Genomic DNA, 25,095 nt, shown 5'->3' with positions numbered 1-25,095 from the left:
ACAATTAAACAATGCTGACAGCAGGTGGCGACAGTGTGCCATAGCATGCTGGAATAACGTAAATAAAGAGCTGCGTATTGAGCAAGAAAAGAACAGACAGTTTTAACCATGACTTTTTTTTTTAAATGACATCCAATCAGCTGCTTCTGTTCAGTTCCAGTTAGTTTGTAGACTCCGCCCCGAGCCTGTCGTATTCAGGTGGAATAATAAAACAAAGCGAAATTTAACGGTTTTAATCTCAAATAAGAAATTACAGAGCGTAAAGTAACGACCTGGTGATCAGCCGTGATAGACAGAATGGGCGTGGCCATGGTCCTGGATAACGCGCGTGAGTAAAACCCAGGTGAATATTAGCACACTGTTCTGATTAAATCTGGACGTTCCTCAGCGCGGCTGAAAAGCAGAACATATAGAGATGGGTAGATGTTTGAGATGTTTTCAGAAGGTGGGAAGATTGTGTGTGCATTTAAACGTAGCTGATTACCTGTCGAGCTGAAAAATTAAACCCAGCAGCTTCATCGTGAGCTTTGAAATGTTCGGAACGTTAGAGTTTACAGAGTTTTATTGTTTTATTGTTTACACTCCGTCACTCTGACCGTCCAATCAGCTCGTTTCAGCCCAAACACCTAAACAGGAAAAGGAATTCACCTGAGTGAAGCAGTTCTGCCCAGAGGATCACACAGAACCAACATTTCAGTGGTGTCTTGTCCTGAAGTGGTGAATTTTTATTAAAATCTTTTTTGCTGTTTTTCAAAAAAATAATGTAGGCTGAAACGTACATTTTGAAGTAAAGGAGGTTTATAAATTCTAGTGCGAGCACAAAGCGGTTAAAATGATCAGCGAGTGAGATTTGTGGTGTCTCGAACTTCCTTCGTAAAGATGGTTCACGTTTCACTGTTGAAGGATTACCGCGAGATCTCGAGACGGTTAATACAGAACAAAACCCAAACTTCCTTTCCTTTTATTCCTTCCCCTCCTTTCATCTCATCCAGTCACTAAAAGGAATAATAAAGCCAGTGTTCTATTACTGAACCTTTGATCATTTCTACAGTGAGGGTAAATTAGGAGCTAGTGAAACGGCTGGACGTAGAAGGAGGTGATGAAAATAAAGAGCGATAGTACATGACCGAAAAGAACAGGAGTAAATAATGAACATCATTTGATTCGCTGTTTATTGTTTATTTATGTTATTCACTCGCTCTTTAATCCGCTTCTGCGTTCATTTACATAATCGACTCGTTAATGACGAATTGTTAGAAAAATCCCTCAGAACCGTCAGGAATAAAAACTACCCCTAGACGTGATGCCTGCACGCCTGCGATCATACGACCAGCCTGAAGTGACAGACGTTTTTTCATTCTTTGGGGGTAAAATCTTGATCCTACATGTAGATTAGATTCATGATTAGATGTTAATTTCTATGGAAGTTATCTTGGATGAAAAATTTGGCAGAAGTAAAAAAAATCTGTAATAATCTGGGCTTTTTACCTTCTCGCCCTGAATTCTCAAACACCACCGTGTCACGGCTGAAAGAGCGAATCCGAGCAAAACATCGTAACTGAGAAATAAGGCCTGTAAAGGGAACAGATTTCCGCGAGTCCTCATTTTTGTTGGTGTTTCACATTTTGCTGAATGATTATCTTCTAAACAAACTCAAAGGAACGTGGATTAGCATTAAATAATGTCTCCTAGCTTCATTACCTCAGAATAACAGTTTATGGCACAAAGTGACGGTTAAAGCACAGCAAGCTCGCTCTCTCTCTCTCACACACACAAGCACACACACACACACACCATACGCATACATACACACACACACACACACACACACAGAGCACAAAGAGGCGTTGGGTTTGATCTGAAATCCCGTACTAATGTGAAGTGAAAGTGCTCACCTCCGAATCTCCACCCTACATCCCTACATCCGCTACCGGGAGGGTGTGTGTTCTCTGCCCTCTTCCTCATACAGGATCTCATACATGCCCGTGATTGGCCGGTGTTGCTGTGATTGACAGGACAGAAAGCATGCCCCTCCCACACAGACAGCACGGCCAGTTTTGCTCCCTGTCTCCCGCAGACTGTCGATGTGATTGTCAGGATGTGAACTCACGCCACTGGAGAGATGATAATATTTAGTAATGAAAACACCTTACACCAGGGGTCTGAAACGGACAGACTGTGATAACACACCTGATCCGACCCCGCTCAGTGCAACTCAAATTACATTCAAATCGTCTTGTGAAGAAAAGAAATTCTTGGTTTGTCCACTAGAGGGTGAGTGACTCCGCCTCTGATGAAATGCGTTAATGATGTGATCCTAAAAAGTTTATGATCTTTTAGGGGGTCCACAGGAACGGGGGATGAATACTTATCGGTCATTAACCTGTTTTTTTTTTTTGCTCCGGCCCACTTATAGCCTAAAGTGGCCCGTTACCTAAAATGAGTTGCACGCCCCCGCTTTACAAATTTAATTAAATATACCTCTTGTGTACCTCGGTTACGTCAATCTGGGGAAAAGACTCTGAATAAGGCAATATGAACTGATTATATATATAACAGACTGGATTTCTGGAATAATAAACATGGTCCATACGGGAAGGAAACGTTTTACACACACACACACACACACACACAGTCTACAGATAATAATCAGCCGCCTCCTGAGGGTCTCGTTTTCTCTGAAACTGTGAGCGTGGAGATTTTTCATTGAACAATGTGAACTAATGTGAACTCGGGATGTACACTGGATTCGTGGATTTAGCACAAACTCAGCGTCAATTAAAAGAATTTAGCACAAATTTGATCAACTTGCCACACGTTCACCAGCGAGGGGGTGGATTTAGGAGCATTTTACAGTCAGACATGTGGTACAGATTGCTCAGAGTCTAGAGGAATATTCACACGGATTTAGCAGCTACTGTTGGAATTACTACGAACTTTAACAGACTCGATCAACTTTCCATAATATTGAGCACCGCGTCGAGAAATTAGCACCAATCTACCAGCAACTGAAAGAATTTAGCACAAAAAATTACTTTAAATAACTAAATAAATAAAGGCTGGATTGGGTCATGACTCAGCTACACACAAATACAAATAAACAAACCCACCATTTCTGCCTTTTCCTGATAGAATACACCGTATAAACAAACCCCGATGCCTAGTGTGCTGTCCACATCGCCACACATTAAAGACAGCATCGTGTGCTGCTTGTATTTATTTATCTTTTTTATATATATATGTTTGTTTCAACATACCAATATTTCTTATTTTAATTCATGTAAGTTGTTTTTTATTTTTCTGTACAAATGTTGTTTAGGGTTTTTTTCTCCCTTTATTTATGTTGATTGTCATTGTTTTGGATTCGCCACACAGGATTTTGTGTGGATTTTAGGATTAGCATGCTAACTAGCTCCGTCACAATCATGTTGTCGTCATATTAGCTTGATTAGCTAACATTAGACCTATACAAGCTATACAAGCTATACACCTATACAAGCTATACACCTATACAAGCTATACACCTATACAAGCTAACTGTTCTTTGGTGCTTGTCTGTTGCTAGCTAGCTACTCGGCTAGTCATTTTTACAAACATAGGAAAAAACTGCATAAAAAAACTAATTATAAAACAAAATCCAAGAAGAGAATTCACTGTTTTACAACAAGCCATTTGTGAAGGTTTAAATGTTTAAGGCGCTAACACTGCGGTTAGCGAATCAGTTGTCTTAGCTTTACGGAGTCATTTTTTTTTCTTTCACTTTCTTTCCTCCAAAACAAAGATTTATAAATGTGGAAGAAATATGAAACATGGCTTATTTTATCTAGCTAGCTAATTTCTTACAACCTTACTGATTAGCATAGTTAGCTAGCAATAGTAGCTAATCATTTATTTTCCATTGGTGCTTGTTTGTAGCTAGCTAGCAACAAAACAGGAGTTTTTATTTTTTTCATCCAGAAGACATACAAATGTTTACCAAAGCGGATGGGAATAAACATTGATTCAGCGTAACCATGGTAACAGCTAGTGAAATGCAGTGCTTCAGTGAATGCTTATAAGGTTGGTTCTCTGGTTAAACCGCTGTCTATCTAGGCAGGAAGGGACTCACTAGGTATTGAGACAAAGCCTCTTTTTGATGTTTTTTATTTAATTTTTTTATGAACCTTGCAATGAAAAGACGAAGTTGCTTTCGATCTGTTTTTGTCCTGTTTTCTCTCTCATTTGTGAATTTAGTGCCAATGTTCTCACAAGCACAAGTGCATCTCCATGTTGGAGATCCGGGTTCCATGCCTGATTTTAAAGAGAAACATGACTGTGTTGAGAAGGAGAAAAAAGAAAAAAAAAAAGAAATATAAATATGAAAAAATATATATTGTGAAAACATATTTATAGGCCATTGGTGCTACAGTCGAGATACTGAGGAAAACTGCCTCGTGAACTTTTGACAGTGTGTTCATTTACACATCGTCTTGTACTGACTACTTGTGACTTTTTTTCCATGTAAAAAAGTGCATTTTAGCAATAAATGCCATTGTTTTAAAAACATAACGATTGTGCTGCTGTGCTTCCTGCGTAACACACTCGGAGGAACGCACTATCCGCCCTCTAATGCATACATCAACTCACTGCTGCCAGCGACTGGGTGTGGCTGTGACTGACAGGACAGAGGTATGAGGCAGGTAAGAGCCCGGCAGGTGTGCTCCCTTGGCTTCCTGGACATGGACGGCTGCCGCATTGTCAGGTTCATCAGCAATCTCTCCACGGCAAAGTGAACACGGTTTTCTGTTGTTGTTGATTTAGTATGTTTAAGTGAAAAAAACAAAACAAAAACAAGATCAGGTATGAAAATATATATATTATTTATTGAATGGGGAGGATTTCAGCATCATGACAAGAACTTCAGACACTTGAAGATCGGTGGGGTAGGACTGGAGGATTTCAGCACGGATCTGATCTGTAATCAAACAATTTGCTGAAAATTGCAGCAAGTAGCATTTACTCCCACTGAGCAGCTTTCAGAATGAATAGCTTAAAACAAATAGCTTCATCATTTCCAGAACCAGCCACCAAACAACTGCTGTCTCGCATATAATCACCGTCTCTGATGATGATACTGATCTCATATAGATTTGCTTTTTCCCTCCTAGCAAGCTTAAACAAATACATTTCATCAGCCATTGTCGTCGTGGTTATCCGAAATTCAGCAGGTTGATGTTCCAGCTACTCCCCGCTGGTGGAGAAACCCGGTGTGGTGTTGAGAAGGAGAACACCGGTGACTCTGTATCGCTGATGAAGGGATGATCAGTGGCCGAGTGCCAAGTTTTTGAAGTTTTCTACTCTGAACCTGCACTGATCGCCATCGCATCGTTTAAGTGTTGATGAGGTACTGCAATTTTATATACGGATTACGCTGTTAAGTTTAAATCACTTATTTATTTCAGTTCGCACCAATTTAATGAACATTTTGTGAAAGTCATTTCCTTTAAAGTAAGCGATTCAGTCAGGACAAAAGAAATGGCACCCTGTAAAAGCAGGAGGAATGAGTGTGTGTCTGTGGTCGATGGAACGGCGCTGCAGTGGCTGAGCCGCGTTAATGGAAGACTTAGCACACGCCGTGATTAGGACGCGCTCTTTCACCGTTTAGTCGTCATCAGGGGGTTTTGTGGCCGTGGATAAACGTGAGGGTGTTTATCGACATACACGTGAGTATGAATAATATCATTGTGTGAATTTTAGTTGGTTTGTCCATGAAAACATTCACACAAAAGATTGATAAATGAGACCAATTGTTTGTTGTTGTTGTTGCTAGAAGATTCCACTGACACTCATTATGTAATCTGCCCACAAGTGACAAACTCAAGTTTTCTTTTTTTGATGTTATAGCTAAACACTAAAGGTCTATGTTTGGTTTATGACTGAAACCATGTTGATGGAGACATTCAGAATATCTCCATCTCAAAAACACACCCACGCTTCCACCCACACACCTCCAGTTTCTATAAACAGACAGTCTCTGGCTCGCTGTGGGATATCCATCCTTCTTTCTTTGTCTGTAATGTGACAGTATCTCACTACAGCGTCTCCAGTTTATGCTGTGGATCCTTCTGGAGATCACAGAGCATCTTCAGCGCTAATTCTTCAGGTTCGTTATGATTCAGATTCAGCTCTCTGTGTGATGAGAGGTTTGTCATCAGAGCTGAAGCCAGATAATCACAGTCTTTCACTGCCGCACATTTCCAGCCTGCCGAGACAGGCCACACATTTATAATTATACGCCATTGCGCTGATAAATTGTACACAAACTACACAACTGACCTCTGTTTCTTTCTACAAAGAAAAACAAATAGTGTATCAGAGCTCCATAAGTAAGGAATAAAACAGGACGGGGTGTGATGTTATAGGAAAATCATCAACAATACACAAAGACAGCTATAAATATTCGTACCCTTGCCTCTTGAAGTTTCTGTTTTTTTGGAGGTGCCGCACGCATGCGTGGTGAATATGTGGTGCCTCTGGTGGTGAAATGTGGTATTACCGCCTGTGACTGACTGCCTGTCCCTGTATACGGTCTACCTTAGATTTAAAAAGCTAATATATATATATATATATATATATATATATATATATATATATATATATATATATATATATATATAAAATATAACCCTAAAGCTTCATACACCACAGTGCTGTTGAATTCTCAGATCAGAAGCTGTTGATTAATGTTCTATAACAGCAGCTCTGACAGTAGTGATTCAAATCACAGATTTATATTAAAGCGCTCATTTTAATACGTTATCATTTCTTTAGTAACAGCTCATTACTGTACAGTGGTTATTTAACATAAAAAATGTACAATTAAATGATATGGTGAAGTTTTCTGTTAGGAGATGCTTATTTAACATTTATGGAAGGAGTCTCCAGTGTCAGCACTTTGTAGGTTTCAGACACGGGGAAGTCTCCAGGACAGAGGAGTTTTTGAGAAGCTTTGTGCTTTCTCAGTAACACGACATGTCTTAACTTGACGAGAGAGACAAAAGTGGCTGGTGACGGAACGACTGTTTATAGCTGCTTCCACAACATTAAATGTATCTATAAATGGTTAAAAAGCATGATGCGTCATTCATTAATAAATGAAACATCACATTTCTTGGCAGACTGCTGCAGTAAAAGAGGAATAAAACACACTGGAATCACACCACACAGTCAGTGATTATTTTCCTATAACTGCGCGCCCCAAGTGTTTTATTTCTAACTGTGGACAGCACCACGGCCGAGCTTCATCTAGTGGAGTTAGCTAATTCACATCCACTACATAAACCTACATTTGGAAACATAAAAACATGTTGGTGTAAACTGAATAGAAAAAATGACTAATTGCTAAATTTTCATTAAAATGGTTCAGATTTAGACGACTAAAATTGCTATTATTATTATTATTATTATTATTATTATTATTATTATTATAAAATTGTTTAAATTGTCCTGTTATCTATCTTTTCTCAAATAGCTGTCAAAATTAAAACTTCTTTGTGGAATATTCCATGCATGTGACGTTTTTCTTCTTTTTCATGTCAGTCACACACGCACAGACATGTTAGCGCAGTGTTTGTGTGATATGTCTCCAGTGTCTCCAGTTTACAGTGTGGATTCTCCAGACCGGTAGAGAGCAGTAGAATCCTGCAGGTTATTGCAACTCAAATCCAGTTTCCTCAGACTGGAGGACTTGGACAGATATCTTCTGTGAGATTACAACCACACAGCCTGGGAGAGAAGGGACAGTATATCAGAGCTCCTGAGATACAAAACTCTATCGGTACAATAAAGTAAAGATTAAAGCATTAGTTTAGTGACGATTCTCAAATTCGATCCTGGACACAGTTGTGGTACGGCTATGGACAGTAATTGGCTTGCTAGTTAAAGCTATGTATTGAAAATACTCGATCATACGTCGGATTCAGAAAGTATTCAGACCCCTTTACTTGTACATTTTACTGTCAGATTTTTTGCAGCACGGTCTCTTTAGGCTAATTCGGATTCACTGCATGAATGATGTGGCTGACAATTCTCCATCAGACTGTTCACACCTAACAGCCGTCCTGAGCTGTAGCTCTCAGGTGATATCTGACTCCTACCTGGGGTCTAGATCACTGTGACTTCTGCACATGACTCATCTGTTTCAAGAACTGTCACTTTGAGATGATGAACACCAAGACATCAAATTCAAAAGTGATGCCTGTCCCTGGCTTTCAGACAGCGTAGACGTGTGAGTCCTGCATTATCACCATAACTTTCCTTTTTGTTCGCCAAGCTGTCAATAGTGGAACAAAAACATGTCTTTTTCAAGAAGGTCAGTTTTAGAATAATGCTCTTAGTGATGAGTCACAGAACTGCAATCCGAAAATGCACCGCTCGGTTAAGAAAAAGAAAGTTAAGCTTTATTGTGAAGAGTGGAGTTGGCAATTCTGTGACTCACGAGCATCCCTCTCAGCAATGCAGCACTGATAACAACACAGCATTGTAGTGTACTGTGACTGAAATATCACTGCGCAAACCCAGAGAATGAACTCTTCAACTTTCTGCAGATGAGCCACTGAGGCAGTAGGTCAGCTACAAGGGATTGAAGCCATGCTTGGCAATCTTGGCATTGCTTTGCTGAAAGATACCAAGGGTCATATTGCTCTGCACTGATAATAATGATATTGGTCTTTATTGGTCACATATACAGTAGAGCACAGTTTTCTTCACATACCCCAGCCTGTCAGGGGTCAGCTCTGGGGTCAGAGTGCAGGGTCAGCCGTGATACAGCGCCCCGGAGCAGAGAGGGTTAAGGGCCCTGCTCAAGGGCCCAACAGTGGCAGCTTGGCAGTGCTGAGGCTCGAACCCCCGACCTTCCGATCAGTAACCCAAAGCCTTAACCACCATCATATGCGTTGTGGTTTCTCTGTAAAATGACTGTATTTTTTATCTTTATAACTACAGGAGAGACAAAATAGGGGTGTGGTGAGGAGAGGACTACAGCTGCTATAACATCACAACAGGAACTAACGTCTCTTGCAGATGTTCCACAACATTAAATGTATCTATAAATAAAGTATGATGGATCATTCTTTAAATAATAAAAGAGTCATGGTATAAGTGGAATAAAACACTTGAAATGCTGTTATAGGGAAATAATAACCTCAGGGTAGTAACAGTGCTTCACTAATCTTAGATCAATTTATATAATCTGACATGTGTAACAAGTATGGTCCTGATCGTCCTTTGTGTAAAGTTCAAGTGATAGAATAACTTCATGACCTGGAGCTCTTACTGGTTTGCAGTGTGACAGAGAGGTCATGCAAGGCTGGGCCATGTTCTTCAGGATGTGTAGCGTTTATCTTCAGTGCTCCATCTCTCACACAGCTAAGATCCTCCTCATCCACCAGCGAACTGCATTAAATGAAGCCTTTTCAGGAACTGAACAATGTTCCTTTGTTGTCTATATTTGGTCCTTTGAAACTCACTGTTATTGCCGTTTAGCCTGTAATGGAAAACGTTCTATTTCAACGTTCCACGAGAAGATGGACACTCTGAACGAGAGAAATGACCGCTCCAACCCATATAAATCCCATATAAACCCATATAAATCCCATATAAACCCATATAAATCCTTACTTCATATTTACAAATCCACACAAGTTTCCTGTCACAAAATTTATCATCCAAAAATGTTTTATATTACAGTGCCATAGCTCCAGTGTGAGAACCACCGTTCATGATACACATATGTTCAGAGCAGTATATGTGCTGCTAGTTCTTTTTATTTGCATTAAATATTTATTCATACATACATATATATACCTCCCCCATGTAACACAACCTGCTATTCTCCATCTAATGGTTGGATATAATATTCTATACCCCACTGTACAGTATGCAGTGAGCATGTATACTGAATAAGAACAAAACTGGGAGTTTGCATGTAAGAGTTAAAGATGGTGGCTTTTTAAATGTTAATCTTGGATAATCTACATCTAAAAATGTTTATATCAGCAACAATATTATATGACTTTATATTATACCTTATATTAATGTAGCCTTTATAATAATGGCGTAAATAAAGAGTTACAGTAACATTAAAAAATAACCACGTGTAAACATTTGAATTAGATACACAAGACCATATTCAGAATGTGTTTATTATTTAGGGATATTCCAGTATTTAATGGAGTTTTATTTTTAAATATAGGAACATATCGGATTTATATATGTATAGGAATGTTGGCTTTATGTAAGATTTTATACTGAAAGTGAATCATTTCCAACAAAGTGTTCTGCCTTGCATAGACTACAGTTTCGTTTTAATTATGTACACAAATTTAATTAGACAAAGCTTCATTCGCATAAAAATCCATGTCTGATGAAAATAGTGAAATAATACACCGTAAAACATCACAAAATACCGATTTTAAAAAAGAGTACAAAACAGGTTACAGGGCGGTACTTCCTGTGAATTACTTCCGGTTTACTGTGACGTACCCGGAAGTGACCTCCTTCCAGGAACGTTTTGTGTGCACTGACCGATGAGAGTTGCGGTGTAGTGTTGGAGAAATATTTCATACGATGTGAAGAGAAAACCATCAGATAAATTCTCCTGAGGTTTATCCGGAAGGTTGGTGGAAAGTTAACAAGTTGAAAATGCAACGTTATTTATTTCAGGGTCGGAAAACCTCGCGGTACCGGCTAGCGGAGCTCAATGCTAACTAACCTAGCTCTGTTCCGCTCATACAAGAACAGTGTAAAGTTCAGCTGAATTATTGTCAAACATTATTATTTAACATTAAAGTTAAACCCCGTACACGGTACATGGAGAGGATTCGGAGTGCATTACACCACTGGAACATTTCCCAGTTTATTTTCCAGCGTCTCTGCACGGCATTGTTTCAGTGGCTCTCGGTAATAAAGGTGTGCCGATTACCGGCTCCGTGATATATCGCGATATTCAACACAATATTTCCATTGATATCAGTAATACCTGCATAGTATAGTTTTGTCTACCGCACTGTTTAAAAATACACATTCAAATCAAACTTGGTGTTGTTTGTACACCTCTTGTTGCTCTAGAGACGAATATGACCTCATAGATGGTTAAAAAAAAACGCAAACTCTAAAAGTGTGACATGTATTATTAAGCATGTGTAGTGATGTTACGAAGAAAATAAAGCTTGTAAGGAAGGACTACTACCTGTGTCTGAAACAGGACTGAACAGCCCTGCTGATAAAAACATTATAATCCCAGAAATTCTAACGGTTTCCACTACAAATAACATAACTAACCATTAAAACCATTACCAGTCCTTAATGGTATCCACTAGATGTAATGTGATACCAATAGAAGGCAACAAATTACCAGTAAAGACCCACAGGGACCATTACAGCTGCCATTAAAACCATTACAAATTCTGTGAGGGTTTGTATTGGGTTTTTTTCAGCAGGGAGGCCACGCCCACCTGCGTCATGAGTGACTGAGGGCTTGGGAGCAAACACAGGGTTAACCTGAGAACCTGATGATCTTCGTTTCTTTTGTTCCCCTCAGTGTACAAGATGACGACGATCGTCCACGACGCCTCCGAGTCCGTCCTCCTGTGTCGGGACTACAACCTGTACCTGAAACCCATCGCCAAGATGACCATCAGCGTTTCACTTCCTCAGCTCAAGATGCCCGGGAAGTCCATCTCCAACTGGGAGGTGATGGAGCGCCTGAAGAGCATGGTTCACCCGGAGCAGTTTTCCTCTCTCCGGATCTCCAAAAGCACCATGGATTACATCCGCTTCGAGGGCGAGGCGGAGAACAAGAGCGCCGTCAAGCGCTTTCTGAACAACTTGGACGGGAAGAGCATCAAACTCAGCGGCTTTACCGACGTCCTGAAGGTGCGCGCTGCTGAACCCAAGATGGACTTCCCCACGCGTCATGACTGGGACTCGTTTTTCCGGGACGCTAAGGACATGAACGAGACTGTTCCGGGAGAGAGACCAGACACCATCCATGTGGAAGGACTTCCCTGCAAATGGTTCGCCCAGAAAGACACGTCATCAGACAAACCTTCAGAAGACGTCCTGAAGTGCGTGTTCGAAAAATTCGGGAAGATCCGGAACGTCGACATTCCCATGCTCGATCCGTACAGGGAGGAAATGACGGGAAAGAACTTCAACACGTTCTCGTTCGGTGGCCATTTAAACTTCGAAGGTTACATCCAGTATGAGGATCACACGGGGTTTGTGAAGGCCATGAGCTCGCTGAGGGGAATGAAGCTGCTGTACAAGGGCGAGGACGGGAAAGCCATGGCATGCGGGATTAAGGTACATCCTGTTTCCCCAGACTTTCGGGCATTGTCTCTTCTCTTAATCAGCGTGGGCTGATCTCCATCAGATCTGATCTGTCTGTCCAGGAATGGTTAGTTAGACCAGGCTGGTTTAACTTTAAGCTAGATGTTTGTGTTTAGCAGAGCTCATAGCGCTCTGTAAGATGGATCAGGGAACACATGAGAAATCCAGGACATAATTACACTTAATAATATTATTATTATTATTATTATTATTATTATTATTATTATTATTGATTAATATTCTCTGAATTCCCTCCAGGTGAGCTTTGACACAACCAAACACCTGAGTGACTCCTCGCTGAAAAAGAGACACCAGGAGCGCATGAAGCTTCAGGAGCTAGAAAGGCAGAGAGAGGAGCTGAAAAGAAGAGAGAAGGAGGAGGAGGAGAGACGCAAGGAAGAAGAACGGTACTGCTTAACGTTATTAAACATAACGATAGATGCAGAATATGTAGTTGTATTATTGGTTAGGATTCCGTCATGTGGGGATTATTTAAAGGCTGGAGAGAAAACATCTGTGATCAAAACAGAGCCAGATGTTCCACACGCAGAACATCAGTACCTCAAATCACTAAACTCTTCATGGTCATGAATATCATACGAATCAGAACTGAACAGAATTTTAGGTGCTCGGTATCTTTGTGCAGTTTTTACATTTGTGTTTGTTTTTAAGTTTAAATGCCACCTTAGGGGGAAAAAGTCTGATATTAGTTTTTGTTTGTAGAAAGCAGCGTGAGCTGGAGGAGGAAGAGAAGGAAAAGCGCAGAGAGGAAAAGCTGAGGAAACGAGAGCAGAAACTGAGGGAGCGCGAGGAGAAGAAGAACCAGAAGAAAGTGAAGAAGCAGCAGGAGGAGGAGCAAAAGAAACTCCACCAGAAAATCGCCATGGAGGAACGGAAGCTGCTCCTGGCACAGAGGAACCTGGAGTCCATCAGGCTAATCGCAGAGCTGCTGAGCAGAGCTAAGGTTAGACTCCACACTTTTATCCGTTTATAGTTACATCTAGACCCCTCGTTTCTTCTACTTCACCACGGAAAAATAAAAAAGAGGAACATCCTTTTTCAAGGCGGAGAAATGAGCTGTTACTATAGAAACGATTCCATATGAGAACGGAAAGCTCAGACTCTGGTATTTGTTAAACCAGTAGCGAGCTAACGTTAGCGTTATTGTCTCTGTTCTCGATAACATGCCGATTCTGTACCATTCTCAGGCCATGAAGCAGCAGCAGTTGGAGCGAGAGACGGCAGAACTCGCCCGTTTGCAGAAAGAGGCTGAGATTCGTCGCCAGCAGGAGGCGGAGCTTCGCCGTGCACAGGAGGTGGAGCTACGGCGGGTGGAGGGTGAAAAGGCTCGAGCTCTGGAGCTCCAGAGGAAAGAACGAGAGCTGAGGGACCGATTGCTGGGGAACCTTCTGAAAAAAAGCACGAACCAGGGGGCGGAGTCTAACGGTGACGTTCAGGAATGGGAGGGGCCCAGCGCTGAACCTCCCACCATGGAGGGGCCTAACGGAATCCCCACCTCTGTCACTAAGAGTCGCCAAGAGAGCAAATCAAGGAAAGGAGAGGAGCGAAGAACCTCAAGAGAAAGGAATCGCAGTTGTGGGAGGAGCCAAAGTCAGGGTAGGAATGATCAAAGGAGGAGCACGAACCGACGTAACCGATACGGACACAGCCCGAGTCGAAGCGGGAGTGGTCAGAGACGCACCCGAAACAGGAGGTCCAGCCGTGGGCGGAGCTCGAGCGGTAGCCGAAGGCGGCATAGCCGGGATAGGCGGAGCCAAAGAAGTGGGCGGAGCCATAGGTACAGTCACGGATGGAGCAGCAGCAGTAGTAGCAGCGGAAGGAGCGTGAGCCGTTCCTCCAGTCGAGGGCGGAGTCGACGATCCAGGCGACACTGAAAGTTATTTCAAACAAAAATAAAATAAATAGCAAAAAAAACCCCTAATTACTAGCGATAATTTCGGGAATGGTGTTAATTTGCATGTGGTGCTGCTTAGAACCTCGGAAGAGAACCCTGGAGTCATGAAGGTGGAGCTACAGTGCTAAACACATGGAGATTCCACCAGAACTGCTAGGTTATATTTCACTCGCCTTAGCACGAGGATGCTGTAAGGTTACATGGATAGCGTTTTTCATCACTGAAACAGATTCATGCTAAACAAAGGATTCAGTAGGGCTTTGTACCCAATCGCTCAAATTATTAGGCTAGCATATTCATCCTGACTGATTAGCGCGATCCCACCGTTGAAGCACATTTATAAACAGATTACACCCAAATTCCTAGGTTACGTTTGGCTTGTTTTGATTAAGTGCTGTTAAAAATGTTCTTATAGAGCTAGCTGAAGTAATCCTAATGCTTAATTTACATTGAAATTGCTTCCACCATGTTGTTGGATACGTCAGCATGCTAGCTGTGTTGCGTTAGCGTGGTATTTACACACGGAGTGGGTAAAACGCTAACCGAAGTCAGCACCATGGGTGTTAACCTGTTGTAAACTTGGCCAGTAATTATTTCAGACCCGCTCTCAGTGTTAGGACGGATCGAGTCGAGCGACACTAAGAGTATAATCTAATAAACAAATTCCTAGCGATTGGTTCCACAATGGTGCTTTAAATACCGCTGCGAGAGCGCACGTGAGACGGCGAGATAGATCATGAGAGAAGGACTGTGTACACTTTTATACAAGCAAACATTTCTGCTGTTGTGATGTTCTGAGTCGTTATAAAGGGGCGGGTTTTATTTAGCGGAGTGATGTAGCGAATACCGAAGCTGCTCACTGAGCTTACTGAGCTTCGACAGCAGAGCTCCAGGGGATCGCACGGACCTCGGGGAAGCGTTACGTTATTGAAAAGGTCTGTGATTGGGACTGGTTTTGTTGGCAGCGTGCTATGTTTAACGTTAAATACACGTGGCGTGAGGTGACTTGATGGCATGTATCCTGCTGATTGATCAGCGTTCTTGGATCGTCGGCTCAGATTAATTTATATTTGATTACTCACGCTCAGTCCTGGTCTTATGTCCTCACCGGTAGCCTTAGTTTGAAGTTTTCTTTACCATCGTTAATTACAAAATATAATTCAATATGATAATGACTTCATATGAGCTAGGTAGTTAGCTAAATGCAGCGCCGCGCTAACGTCGGGCCTCGTTTATCCTGCTGGATACGAACGTGTAAATTGTTTGTATGAGCTCAAGTTCACGTGAGAAATTTAGTAAACTTTCGTGACCTGCTCGCGACCTGCTCGCGACCTGCTCGTGCTGCTGAGCGTGTAAATGTGTGCATAAGGAAAGTCAGTAATGTAAACCTGCACTGATTGGTTTGATATTCAGTTTGCGTTTATACACTGATTGCGCTCGCGGTTAAATAGCTCCTGTATTTCTAGTTACACAAATTAAATGAAACGTCTGTGAAACCCGGTCGTTTCCTATTAAAGGAATAATTACAATAAATAAAAAAAATAAAAAAAACAAGCAAACCGAAATGATGACAAATAAGACCAGTAATACAATTAAGAAGGAAGACTGGTGTGTGTGTGTGTGTGTGTGTGTGGGTGTGTGTGTGTGTGTGTGTTTCTCATTTTCAGACCATTTTCTTTTAACTTCATCCTGTGCAGAAATTGTTGGAGATTTGTGGGCGTGGCTAAATGCAAATCAGCTTGCTCTCAGAATAACTAGCAACATAGCTTATGGTATATTATATATTATAGTGTATGATAGTATAGAATATTATACAGTTAAAAGCCAGTGAGTTTTGTGAGGGCGAGTTAGGGAAACTTTATGAGGCTGTATGGTCATGTTTGTATTATTCCATTCCTTCTTTGTCGATCCAAGAACGCCTGGCCTTCAGTAAAGTCACGATGCTCGTGTTCTTTGTGCTGTTACCTGCTTTCTGCTTTCAGACACAGCAAAGCCAAAGACATTAGTTGGTTTTCTGTAGATAAAGCACCAATGTTCTGAAGAGGAGAGAGAGACGTTTTGCTGCTTGAATGTAAGAGACCTCACATCTCATGGACTTTCCCCCCAGTGTTTCCTGCTGTGTGATTTAAACACAGCACAGAAGTTCAGAGGAAGCTGAACACAACTGTGTAACTTTAATTTCCTGTAAGTGTTTCAGAACCTTTTTATTTGTAGTGAGTTAGCGTTAGCCTGCACTCTGCGTGTCGACATTTCTGAGGAATTTTCCTGTTTTTATGTCAGATTAAATTAGTGCTGTTTTATTCTTCAGAATGTTTTTGTGTTAGTTTTTTATGTTATTTTTGCTGTTTATGTTCAAAGGAAAAACAAGAACGAATATTCTCTGGTCAATAAATTTATTGCCGTTATTCCAGACTGAACCCGTGTTCTCCAGTTTGTTCTCATTCCACGATATCCAGGTCAAACGCTGATCACTTTTACTGTCGTTATCTGAAACGGTCACTTTTATCAGCTCGAGTGACGTTTATTAGGTGACTTTGTGTTGAGGCTCTGAAAAGATTCGAAATTTTATTCCAAAATGTAAAAATGTTGACCGCTAATCACAGTAATTACCTTTATATCACACGCTTCACCTTCTGTTCCTCATTCTGAAGCACGGAAACCCCTTCATTTAACCAGCAGAGGGAGAATCCTGTTCGTTCAGCCTGAGCAGTGGGACATGTCCCAGTTCGTCCCAGTTCACATGTCCCCACACTTCACATTATTGTGTTGGGGAATTCTGATTAAGAAGAGAAGAATCCTGTATTTAGTCACGTACATTACAGCACAGTGACATTCTAGTTCTTGTCAGGAAGTTGGGGTCCGAGCACTGGGTCCTCCGTGATCCGGCGCCCCTGGAGCAGATACGGTTAAGGGCCTTGCTCAGGGGCCCAGCAGTGGAAGTTTGGTGTTTCCCAGGCTAACCCTTCTGTAACCCAGAATAACCCTTCAAAGTGGTGAATTGGTTTAAAAACTCGTTATCAGTTTCAGAAGAACTTTTCCGTACGTGGGATCTTTTTATTAAGAAGGTCAGTTTAAGATATTATTCATGATGCACCAGTTTTGGTGACGAAAAACATCAAACGAGCAAAAAGGCCAAACGTTCTGTTATATTTGATATAGTATTTGTCTTCAGCACGTATCGAAAAGACACGTTTTTAAATCCTCGATATCTTGCAGTTTTTCAGTGAAGTATGATTTTTAATTTTTAAAAGTTTTCAGAACAAAATGAATACATTTTATACAACAATACAAAAGATCGTTTATTTTCTTAATCAAATCCACCATCCGGGTTTCAGTTTCTCCGTGAGTTCTGCTTCATTTCACTTTCACTCAGGTTTGGAAAAGTCCTGGTGACCGAATGCACCCGGATCCGACCTGCGTGTCCTGATTTGTTGCAGCACTTCATGTCGACTTTATTCCCATACTCGAACAAGTCCTGTGATTGGACCCACAGCATGGGTTTACAGTGAAGCAGCTCTGCGTGTTCAGCAAGTTAGAAGGTCCAGTAAGCTGCTGTAATCCGATTATTCTCATTGTTCGTCTGTCTCTTATATACACACACACACACACACACACACACACAAGCCTGAGTGGACCAGCACACACACACACACACGAACATGGCTGTAGCTAAAGAAGACATTTATCCTAAAAAGATTCTGGAGTACATGGAGGGTTTCATGATGTCGAAGGTAACTGATGTTTGTTTGTAAGATGTTTTATTCTGTAAACATTAACGATGCTCTATTTTAACCCTTTAATAAATAAAAACCCTGCAGTCAGTGATGCAAATTTCAATATTAAATGATTAGACTCGCAGACAGAAGTGTTACCCGTTCAGGTCTTTATTATTAGTATCAGGAGAACAGTCTACTTCAGTGTGTACATTTTTGCTTACTATCACTTAGACTCTGTTCGTGGCGTGTGAGTTAGGGGTGTTCGATCACCTACATGCCTCAGAGCGCCCCCTGACCGCAGAGGAAGTAGCGCAAGAGTTGGGGACAAGTAAAGATGGAACAGAGCGACTTCTTTCAGCTTGTGTTGGACTTGAGCTCCTGATCGCACAGTCCGATGAAACAGGGCAAGGTACGCTGACTTTCTTTCATGAGGAAACTTTAAAGTGTTTTGTTTTATGCCTAAATGCTATAAGAATATAATTTAACATTAGTATAAAATCCTGTCAATAACAACAACCTTTGAGGGGCAATTAATTTGAAGAAACTTCACAAATGGAAAGCAATGCTAGCAAATCTTGAACATAGTGTGTAGAACAGGACGATACCGGCGGCTGGAGAAAAGACAACCAGGAGAAACATTTTCCTGGAGAAAAAGACACCAGGTTTGTCTGGCTGTGCTTGTTGTTGGTCCTGACTCCCACCTCAGACGCGTTCCACCTGGACCGCGAATGCCACTGCAGGATCTGGATTCGAGTCATGTTAAACTTCCTCTTGATTGAGGTGAACACCTCATGTGCAGCTGGAAGCCAGCAGAGCCTGCATCAAGCACCTTTAATGGTGTGGTGATGGTGTTGGAGTTCCAGATATATCAGCTGGAGAAAGCATTCTGTATGGCTCTGGGCTGTGACCACTCCAGCACTGCCTTCACCTTTCCCTCCTCTCAGATCATATTCAAGGAGACCGTGGTTAGGTGTAACTCACATTTCCATGCCTTCACATAGAACTGCTGCTGCAGTGACTTCATAAAAATGGCTCTCGCATGACAGATATGTTCTTCTAGACTTGAGGAGTATAACAGAAATGTTGTCAATACACATGATTAGAAGATGTACGAGGTAGTTCACAGAGGGTCTCGTAGAAAAAGGAGTAGAACATTGGCGGGGTATTAGTTATGCCATACAACATGTCCACGTACTCATAATGTCTGATATTGTACAGAAGGTGGTTTTCCACTCTCCTGTCTGCTATATGTGCTTTTTTGGCAAAATATTGTGACAGAAAATGTTTTGTAAGCGTGTGTGCGTGTGTGTGTGTGTGTGTGTGCGTGTGTGTGTGTGAAAGTCGTCTACAGTAACGCAGAAATGTCCTCCATGTTTCTGACGAAATCGAGCCCGAGATCTCTTTATCACTCGATTGAGTACAACTCCAACACTATTTACCTGTGCTGGCGTTACCTGACTGACGCAATCAGGTGAGTTTCTCTTATCTTCTGCGTGTGGTGTACGTGTATGAACTAAGGGAGCCATTTCAGAGATGTATGAAATGTATTTTTTACAAATACCCCATGAATAAAGTTGAGTTTTTCTTTGTTTGTAGAGAGGGAACGAATCAGTACGAGAAAGCTTTCGGCATTAGCTCCAAGGATCTGTTTAAAGCCCTGTACAGGTGAGTGTGTGCAGTAGGTTTGTTTTGAACAGGTACAGTACATTTCTGTACTTAGTATTTACATTTATCACACACACTTATCCAAAACAGCTTTTTAGTCTGTATCAAAAACATATCCTCATGCCAGTTCACGAGGTTCAGAACTAACAGAACCATCATTGTAATGTTTTAAATTTGAAAAAAAATGTAAAGGAGAAACATGTTCAAGTTCAATTTCATTTTATTTATACAGCCTGAGACTGACCAAAGTGCTGTACAGTAAACACAATAAAACAATGCTAGAATACAATGAATAAATAAATAAATAAACAAACAAACAAACAAATAAATAAATCAGTTAAAAGCCAAAGAAAAAAGATCAGTTTTAAGAAGTGGGTAGGGAGGGCTTCATAAGCAAGTGACGTGAGGAGAGAAGGACAGTTGGTTGTCCACCTTTACCCCACGGTTGTCTCAGTGACAGACGGTGAAATCTGAGAGCTGTCCTGAGAGAGCAGAAGATCTCGACATGAGGCTGCATTTCCAGGGAGCTCAGTGCAGCTCAGTGTAGAGTGTCAGCAGCATAGCAGCACCATGTGAAGATATGACCTCATGGAGAGAACAAAAGAGGACTAACACTGAGCCTTGTGGGACACCAGTGGAGAGTGTAGATCCCCTCCATGTCACCTGATATGAACGACCCTCCAGGTAAGAAGCAAGCAGTTTGCTTATGAATTCCAAGACTCATAAAAATGGACGAGCGCCTTTTCATTGACTGTCAAAGGCTGATGAACGGTCAAGATGGATGAGGACTGATGACAGATCTAGAGCCATGAATCTTCACCGTAGCAGCCACAAGAGCAGTTTTCATGGCATGTGCTGCTTTGAAGCCAGACTACCAGTTAGGATCTTGGAGGTCATTCTAAATAGGGTTTTGAGCATGATAAAGTTACTCATGTCAGAGTTCTTGATAACTTTGTAGCTGAACAAGCAGCATGTTTGTATTACAGGTCTGCGGAGGAAATGGTGAAGTTCATGCAGCTGATGAACTCCATCTGGAACATCTGTGGCCAAGATGTGATCACTGCCTTCAACCTTTCTCAGTTCAGGAGCATCTGCGATCTCGGAGGTACAGCTCATGGTCTTTGGAGCCCTGGTCATGGATTACATCAGTGTAAATAGCTTGACTGAGGAGTTCACTTCCAGACTTTAATTCAGTTCTACTGAGAGATGTGTCCCTACCATTTCTATCCAACTTTGCTCCTAACTCCATTAAAGGGGTGACAAGATAATGATGTATATTTTTTTCTATTACATTAAAATTGGACTCATCAGTAATATATGTCCAAAATCAGCTGAAAGCAGCGTAGGTGATGGTATGGATGGATGATCGTATGGATGATGGTATAGATGGATGATGGTATAGATGGATGATGGGATGGATGGATGATGGTATGGATGGATGATCGTATGGATGATGGTATAGATGGATGATGGGATGGATGGATGATGATGGGATGGATGATGGTATAGATGGATGATGGTATGGATGATGGTATAGATGATGGTATAGATGGATGATGGAATGGATGATGGTATGGATGGATGATGGTATGGATGGATGATGGTATGGATGGATGATGGTATGGATGGATGATGGTATGGATGGATGATCGTATGGATGATGGTATAGATGGATGATGGTATGGATGATGGTATAGATGATGGTATAGATGGATGATGGAATGGATGATGGGATGGATGGATGATGGTATAGATGGATGATGGTATGGATGGATGATGGTATGGATGGATGATGGTATGGATGGATGATGGAATGGATGATGGGATGGATGGATGATGGTATAGATGGATGATGGTATGGATGGATGATGGTATGGATGGATGATGGTATGGATGGATGATGGGATGGATGGATGATGGTATGGATGATGGTATGGATGGATGATGGTATGGATGGATGATGGTATGGATGGATGATGGTATGGATGATGGTATGGATGGATGATGGTATGGATGGATGGTGGTATGGATGGATGATGGTATGGATGGATGATGGTATGGATGGATGATGGGATGGATGGATGATGGTATAGATGGATGATGGTATGGATGGATGATGGTATGGATGGATGATGGTATGGATGATGGTATGGATGGATGATGGTATGGATGGATGATGGTATGGATGATGGTATGGATGGATGGTGGTATGGATGGATGATGGGATGGATGATGGTATAGATGGGTAGTGGACACCATGTACACTTATTTACACAGATATAGTGTGGATGTGTCTCAGATATGAATAATCTGAGTAATGTATTATGTTAGTGTTTGATAACTGATTAAATAGAAACAGGTATTTACTGGTGTTATTAGGTTTGTTTTTATTTTACACAGTAGGAAGTTAGCCACTAGGTGGTGCCACAGTGTGTGTAATGTTCCACAGGCTTACTTTCCTTGTGTATAGGGTGTATTGTCTTTTACTGCATTTCAATGATGTCCTACATTATAAAATAGCATTGTGAATAATTCCAATATTATATATATATATAATAAATATTTGTTTTTCAGGGTGCAGTGGAGCTCTGGCGAAGCAGTGTGTGTCGATTTACCCGACATGCAAAGTCACCATCTTTGATTTGCCGGAAGTCGTAAGAGTGTGTCGTGATCACTTCCTGTCTGAGGAGAACGAGAGAATATTATTACATGAAGGTAGAGGACGGTTTCATAACGAAATGAAAACAGAGCATGACATTTTAAAGTTTCATCAATGATACGTAATGAGAATTTGTAAGGAATAAAGCATACCGTGTTGAGCTGGAATCAACAACAGGGTGAAACGATAATGTATTAGAACTAGCGCGTGAATATAAACCTATGATGTGTAGCTGCGCTACTGTCTGCTATAGAGAACTAATCAACACCTCCTGACCAATCACAGTCCAGCATTCAACAGCACTGTACTGTAATGAGATGCATCATTTCACTGATTATTGGACCGTTACTTATCACAGTTTACAGGCTAAAGTAAGTGTGTCTGTGTGTGTCTGTGTGTGTCTGTGTGTATGAGTGTGTGTATGTGTGTAGGAGACTTTTTTAATGATGATCTTCCCGAGGCCGATCTCTACATCCTGGCAAGGATTCTGCACGACTGGACAGATGACCGATGTATAGATCTGCTGAACAAAGTTTACCAAGCTTGCAGACCAGGTATACACACACACACACACACACACACACACACACACACACACACACACAGAGACACAGACACACACATACACACACATACACACACACACAGACACACACACACACACACACACACAGAGACACAGACACACACATACACATATACACACACAAACACATACACACAGAGACACACACACACAAATACACACTCACACAGACAGACACACACATACACATATACACACACAGAGACACAGACACAGACACACACACACACACACACACACATACTCACACTCTATTGGATTTATCCAGTTGGCGATGTGTCTCTGACTGATCTGAGGACAGTAGTGACGATGATGATGGAGTGTGTGTGTGTGTGTGTGTGTGTGTAGGAGGTGGTGTGTTAGTGATCGAGTCTCTCCTATATGAAGATGACACTGGCCCTCTCTCCGCTCAGCTCTACACACTCAACATGCTGGTTCAGACAGAGGGTCGAGAGCGAAAAGCGTCTGAGTACACACACCTGCTGGACGCCGCCGGGTTCAGGGACACACACGTCCACATGACAGGGAAACTCTACCACAGCATCCTCGCACGCAAAATGACAGAATAACGTTTACCAATACGGACAAAGAGACAGACAGATCATGTTTTACCAACAGTGAAAAAGTTTTGTGATTCTTTTACGAACCTTAAAATCAGCTTTAACTGTTCTATTCCTCATCCTTTTCTTTCATTTTAAACACAAGTAACATTTATTTTACTTTCTTTTACAACCTATGTGCATGTTTTAGATTAATTACTGGATACATTAATATATTTTTTTTCACAATGTATTTTTTTTTATTCCACTTCAACAATTTGGACTATTTTTTATGACCGTTACATAAAATCCAAATAAAAATCCATTTGAATTCTAGCTGTAAGGCAATAAAACAGGACAAACACCAAGGGGGTGAATACTTTCACAAGGCACTGTACACGGCGTGCAGGTAAACACCAAGGCAAGGTTAGAAAGTAGCTTAAATGAAAACATTTTCACAATGTTTTGACGAGAAATATTTATATCAAAGTATTATGATTGGCAGAAAAAACACTGGTTTAAAATCCCTGTAGAAAAAAGCATAGAAATACAGCACTGTCATTAAATACTACATACAGTCTGGTTTATCAGAACATTTCAGGTAAATATACAAATAATACCACAGTTAATTATTTAAACAAAGATTAAAATGAACAAACTTCAGCTCAATAATCTACTGAGATTACTACTGACAAATATTATTAAAACTTTATTAAACTAAATAGTTCATTATTGATGATTGTTGTAGTTTCCACTACAGGCTTATCCATCCATCCATCCATCCATCCATCCATCTTCAACCGCTTACTCCTTTTCAGGGTCGCGGGGGAACCTGGAGCCTGTCCCAGGGAGCCACTACAGGCTTATATCTGTACTATATATATATTAAAAACAACATTCGGTTACTGTGGACTTTATGAAGATTCACTTGTTAAACAGCTGATATAAACAGTGGGTCCCCTATAGACAAGCCAAGACTGTTACCATGGTAACTAATCCCGCTGCTTGTTTACAGCTCATTAATGTCGCTGATATAAATAGAAGTAAGGTGAGACCGGATGAGCCGGAATGACAAGAAGATTTCAGTTCGTTTCAAAACCCCATCAGCTGATTCATTTCCAGTGTCTGAGGAAAAACCCATCAAAAACACCTAGGCCTACCCGACGGAAAAAATCTTCCTTACTGTACTGCGTTACTGTACTGCGTTACTGTACTTTACTGTACTGCTTTACTGTACTGCTTTACTGTACTTTACTGTACTGCGTTACTGTACTGCTTTACTGTACTTTACTGTACTGCTTTACTGTACTGCTTTACTGTACTTTACTGTACTGCTTTACTGTACTGCTTTACTGTACTTTACTGTACTGCTTTACTGTACTGCTTTACTTTACTGCTTTAGTGTACTTTACTGTACTGCTTTACTGTACTTTACTGTACTGCTTTACTGTACTGCTTTACTGTACTTTACTGTACTGCTTTACTTTACTGCTTTACTTTACTGCTTTAGTGTACTTTACTGTACTGCTTTACTTTACTGCTTTACTTTACTGCTTTAGTGTACTTTACTGTACTGCTTTACTGTACTGCTTTACTGTACTTTACTGTACTGCTTTACTTTACTGCTTTACTTTACTTTACTGTAC

The 25,095-nt window shown here is 41.1% G+C and overlaps 3 protein-coding genes across 3 annotated transcripts in view; all 3 read left to right on the top strand.

Moving 5' to 3' along the window:
* LOC128609296 (E3 ubiquitin-protein ligase SH3RF3-like) overlaps window positions 1-4,594 on the top strand; it is an 89,709-nt gene extending 85,115 nt beyond the window's left edge. The window contains exon 10 of the mRNA XM_053627820.1: window positions 1-4,594. This exon is cut by the window's left edge and continues 786 nt beyond it. The gene's annotated coding sequence lies outside the window, so the exon portion shown is untranslated.
* A 5,857-nt stretch (window positions 4,595-10,451) lies between these two features.
* akap17a (A kinase (PRKA) anchor protein 17A) lies at window positions 10,452-16,701 on the top strand. Its single transcript, XM_053627829.1, has 5 exons — window positions 10,452-10,654; window positions 11,579-12,342; window positions 12,628-12,776; window positions 13,093-13,333; window positions 13,578-16,701. The coding sequence occupies exons 2-5, from the start codon at window positions 11,587-11,589 to the stop codon at window positions 14,262-14,264; spliced, it is 1,833 nt and encodes a 610-aa protein (XP_053483804.1). The 5' UTR covers window positions 10,452-10,654; window positions 11,579-11,586; the 3' UTR covers window positions 14,265-16,701.
* A 1,242-nt stretch (window positions 16,702-17,943) lies between these two features.
* Window positions 17,944-23,718, top strand: asmt (acetylserotonin O-methyltransferase). The gene is made up of 8 exons (XM_053627852.1): window positions 17,944-18,015; window positions 18,232-18,409; window positions 19,342-19,471; window positions 19,597-19,665; window positions 20,652-20,770; window positions 22,240-22,380; window positions 22,756-22,878; window positions 23,259-23,718. The coding sequence occupies exons 1-8, from the start codon at window positions 17,944-17,946 to the stop codon at window positions 23,477-23,479; spliced, it is 1,053 nt and encodes a 350-aa protein (XP_053483827.1). The 3' UTR covers window positions 23,480-23,718.
* The last annotated feature ends 1,377 nt before the right edge of the window (window positions 23,719-25,095 follow it).

This window comes from Ictalurus furcatus, chromosome 6, assembly GCF_023375685.1.
Source record: "Ictalurus furcatus strain D&B chromosome 6, Billie_1.0, whole genome shotgun sequence".
Taxonomy (NCBI): Eukaryota; Metazoa; Chordata; class Actinopteri; order Siluriformes; family Ictaluridae; genus Ictalurus; species Ictalurus furcatus.
This window is presented reverse-complemented; position numbering and strand designations above follow the sequence as displayed.

Coding starts and splice junctions, on each gene's coding strand:
- asmt (XM_053627852.1), top strand. CDS start 17,944: ATGGCTGTAGCTAAAGAAGACATTTATCCTAAAAAGATTCTGGAGTAC. Junction 18,016..18,231: donor AGGGTTTCATGATGTCGAAG/GTAACTGATGTT, acceptor ACTATCACTTAG/ACTCTGTTCGTGGCGTGTGA. Junction 22,381..22,755: donor GAGAATATTATTACATGAAG/GTAGAGGACGGT, acceptor GTATGTGTGTAG/GAGACTTTTTTAATGATGAT.
- akap17a (XM_053627829.1), top strand. CDS start 11,587: ATGACGACGATCGTCCACGACGCCTCCGAGTCCGTCCTCCTGTGTCGG. Junction 12,343..12,627: donor CCATGGCATGCGGGATTAAG/GTACATCCTGTT, acceptor AATTCCCTCCAG/GTGAGCTTTGACACAACCAA. Junction 13,334..13,577: donor AGCTGCTGAGCAGAGCTAAG/GTTAGACTCCAC, acceptor TACCATTCTCAG/GCCATGAAGCAGCAGCAGTT.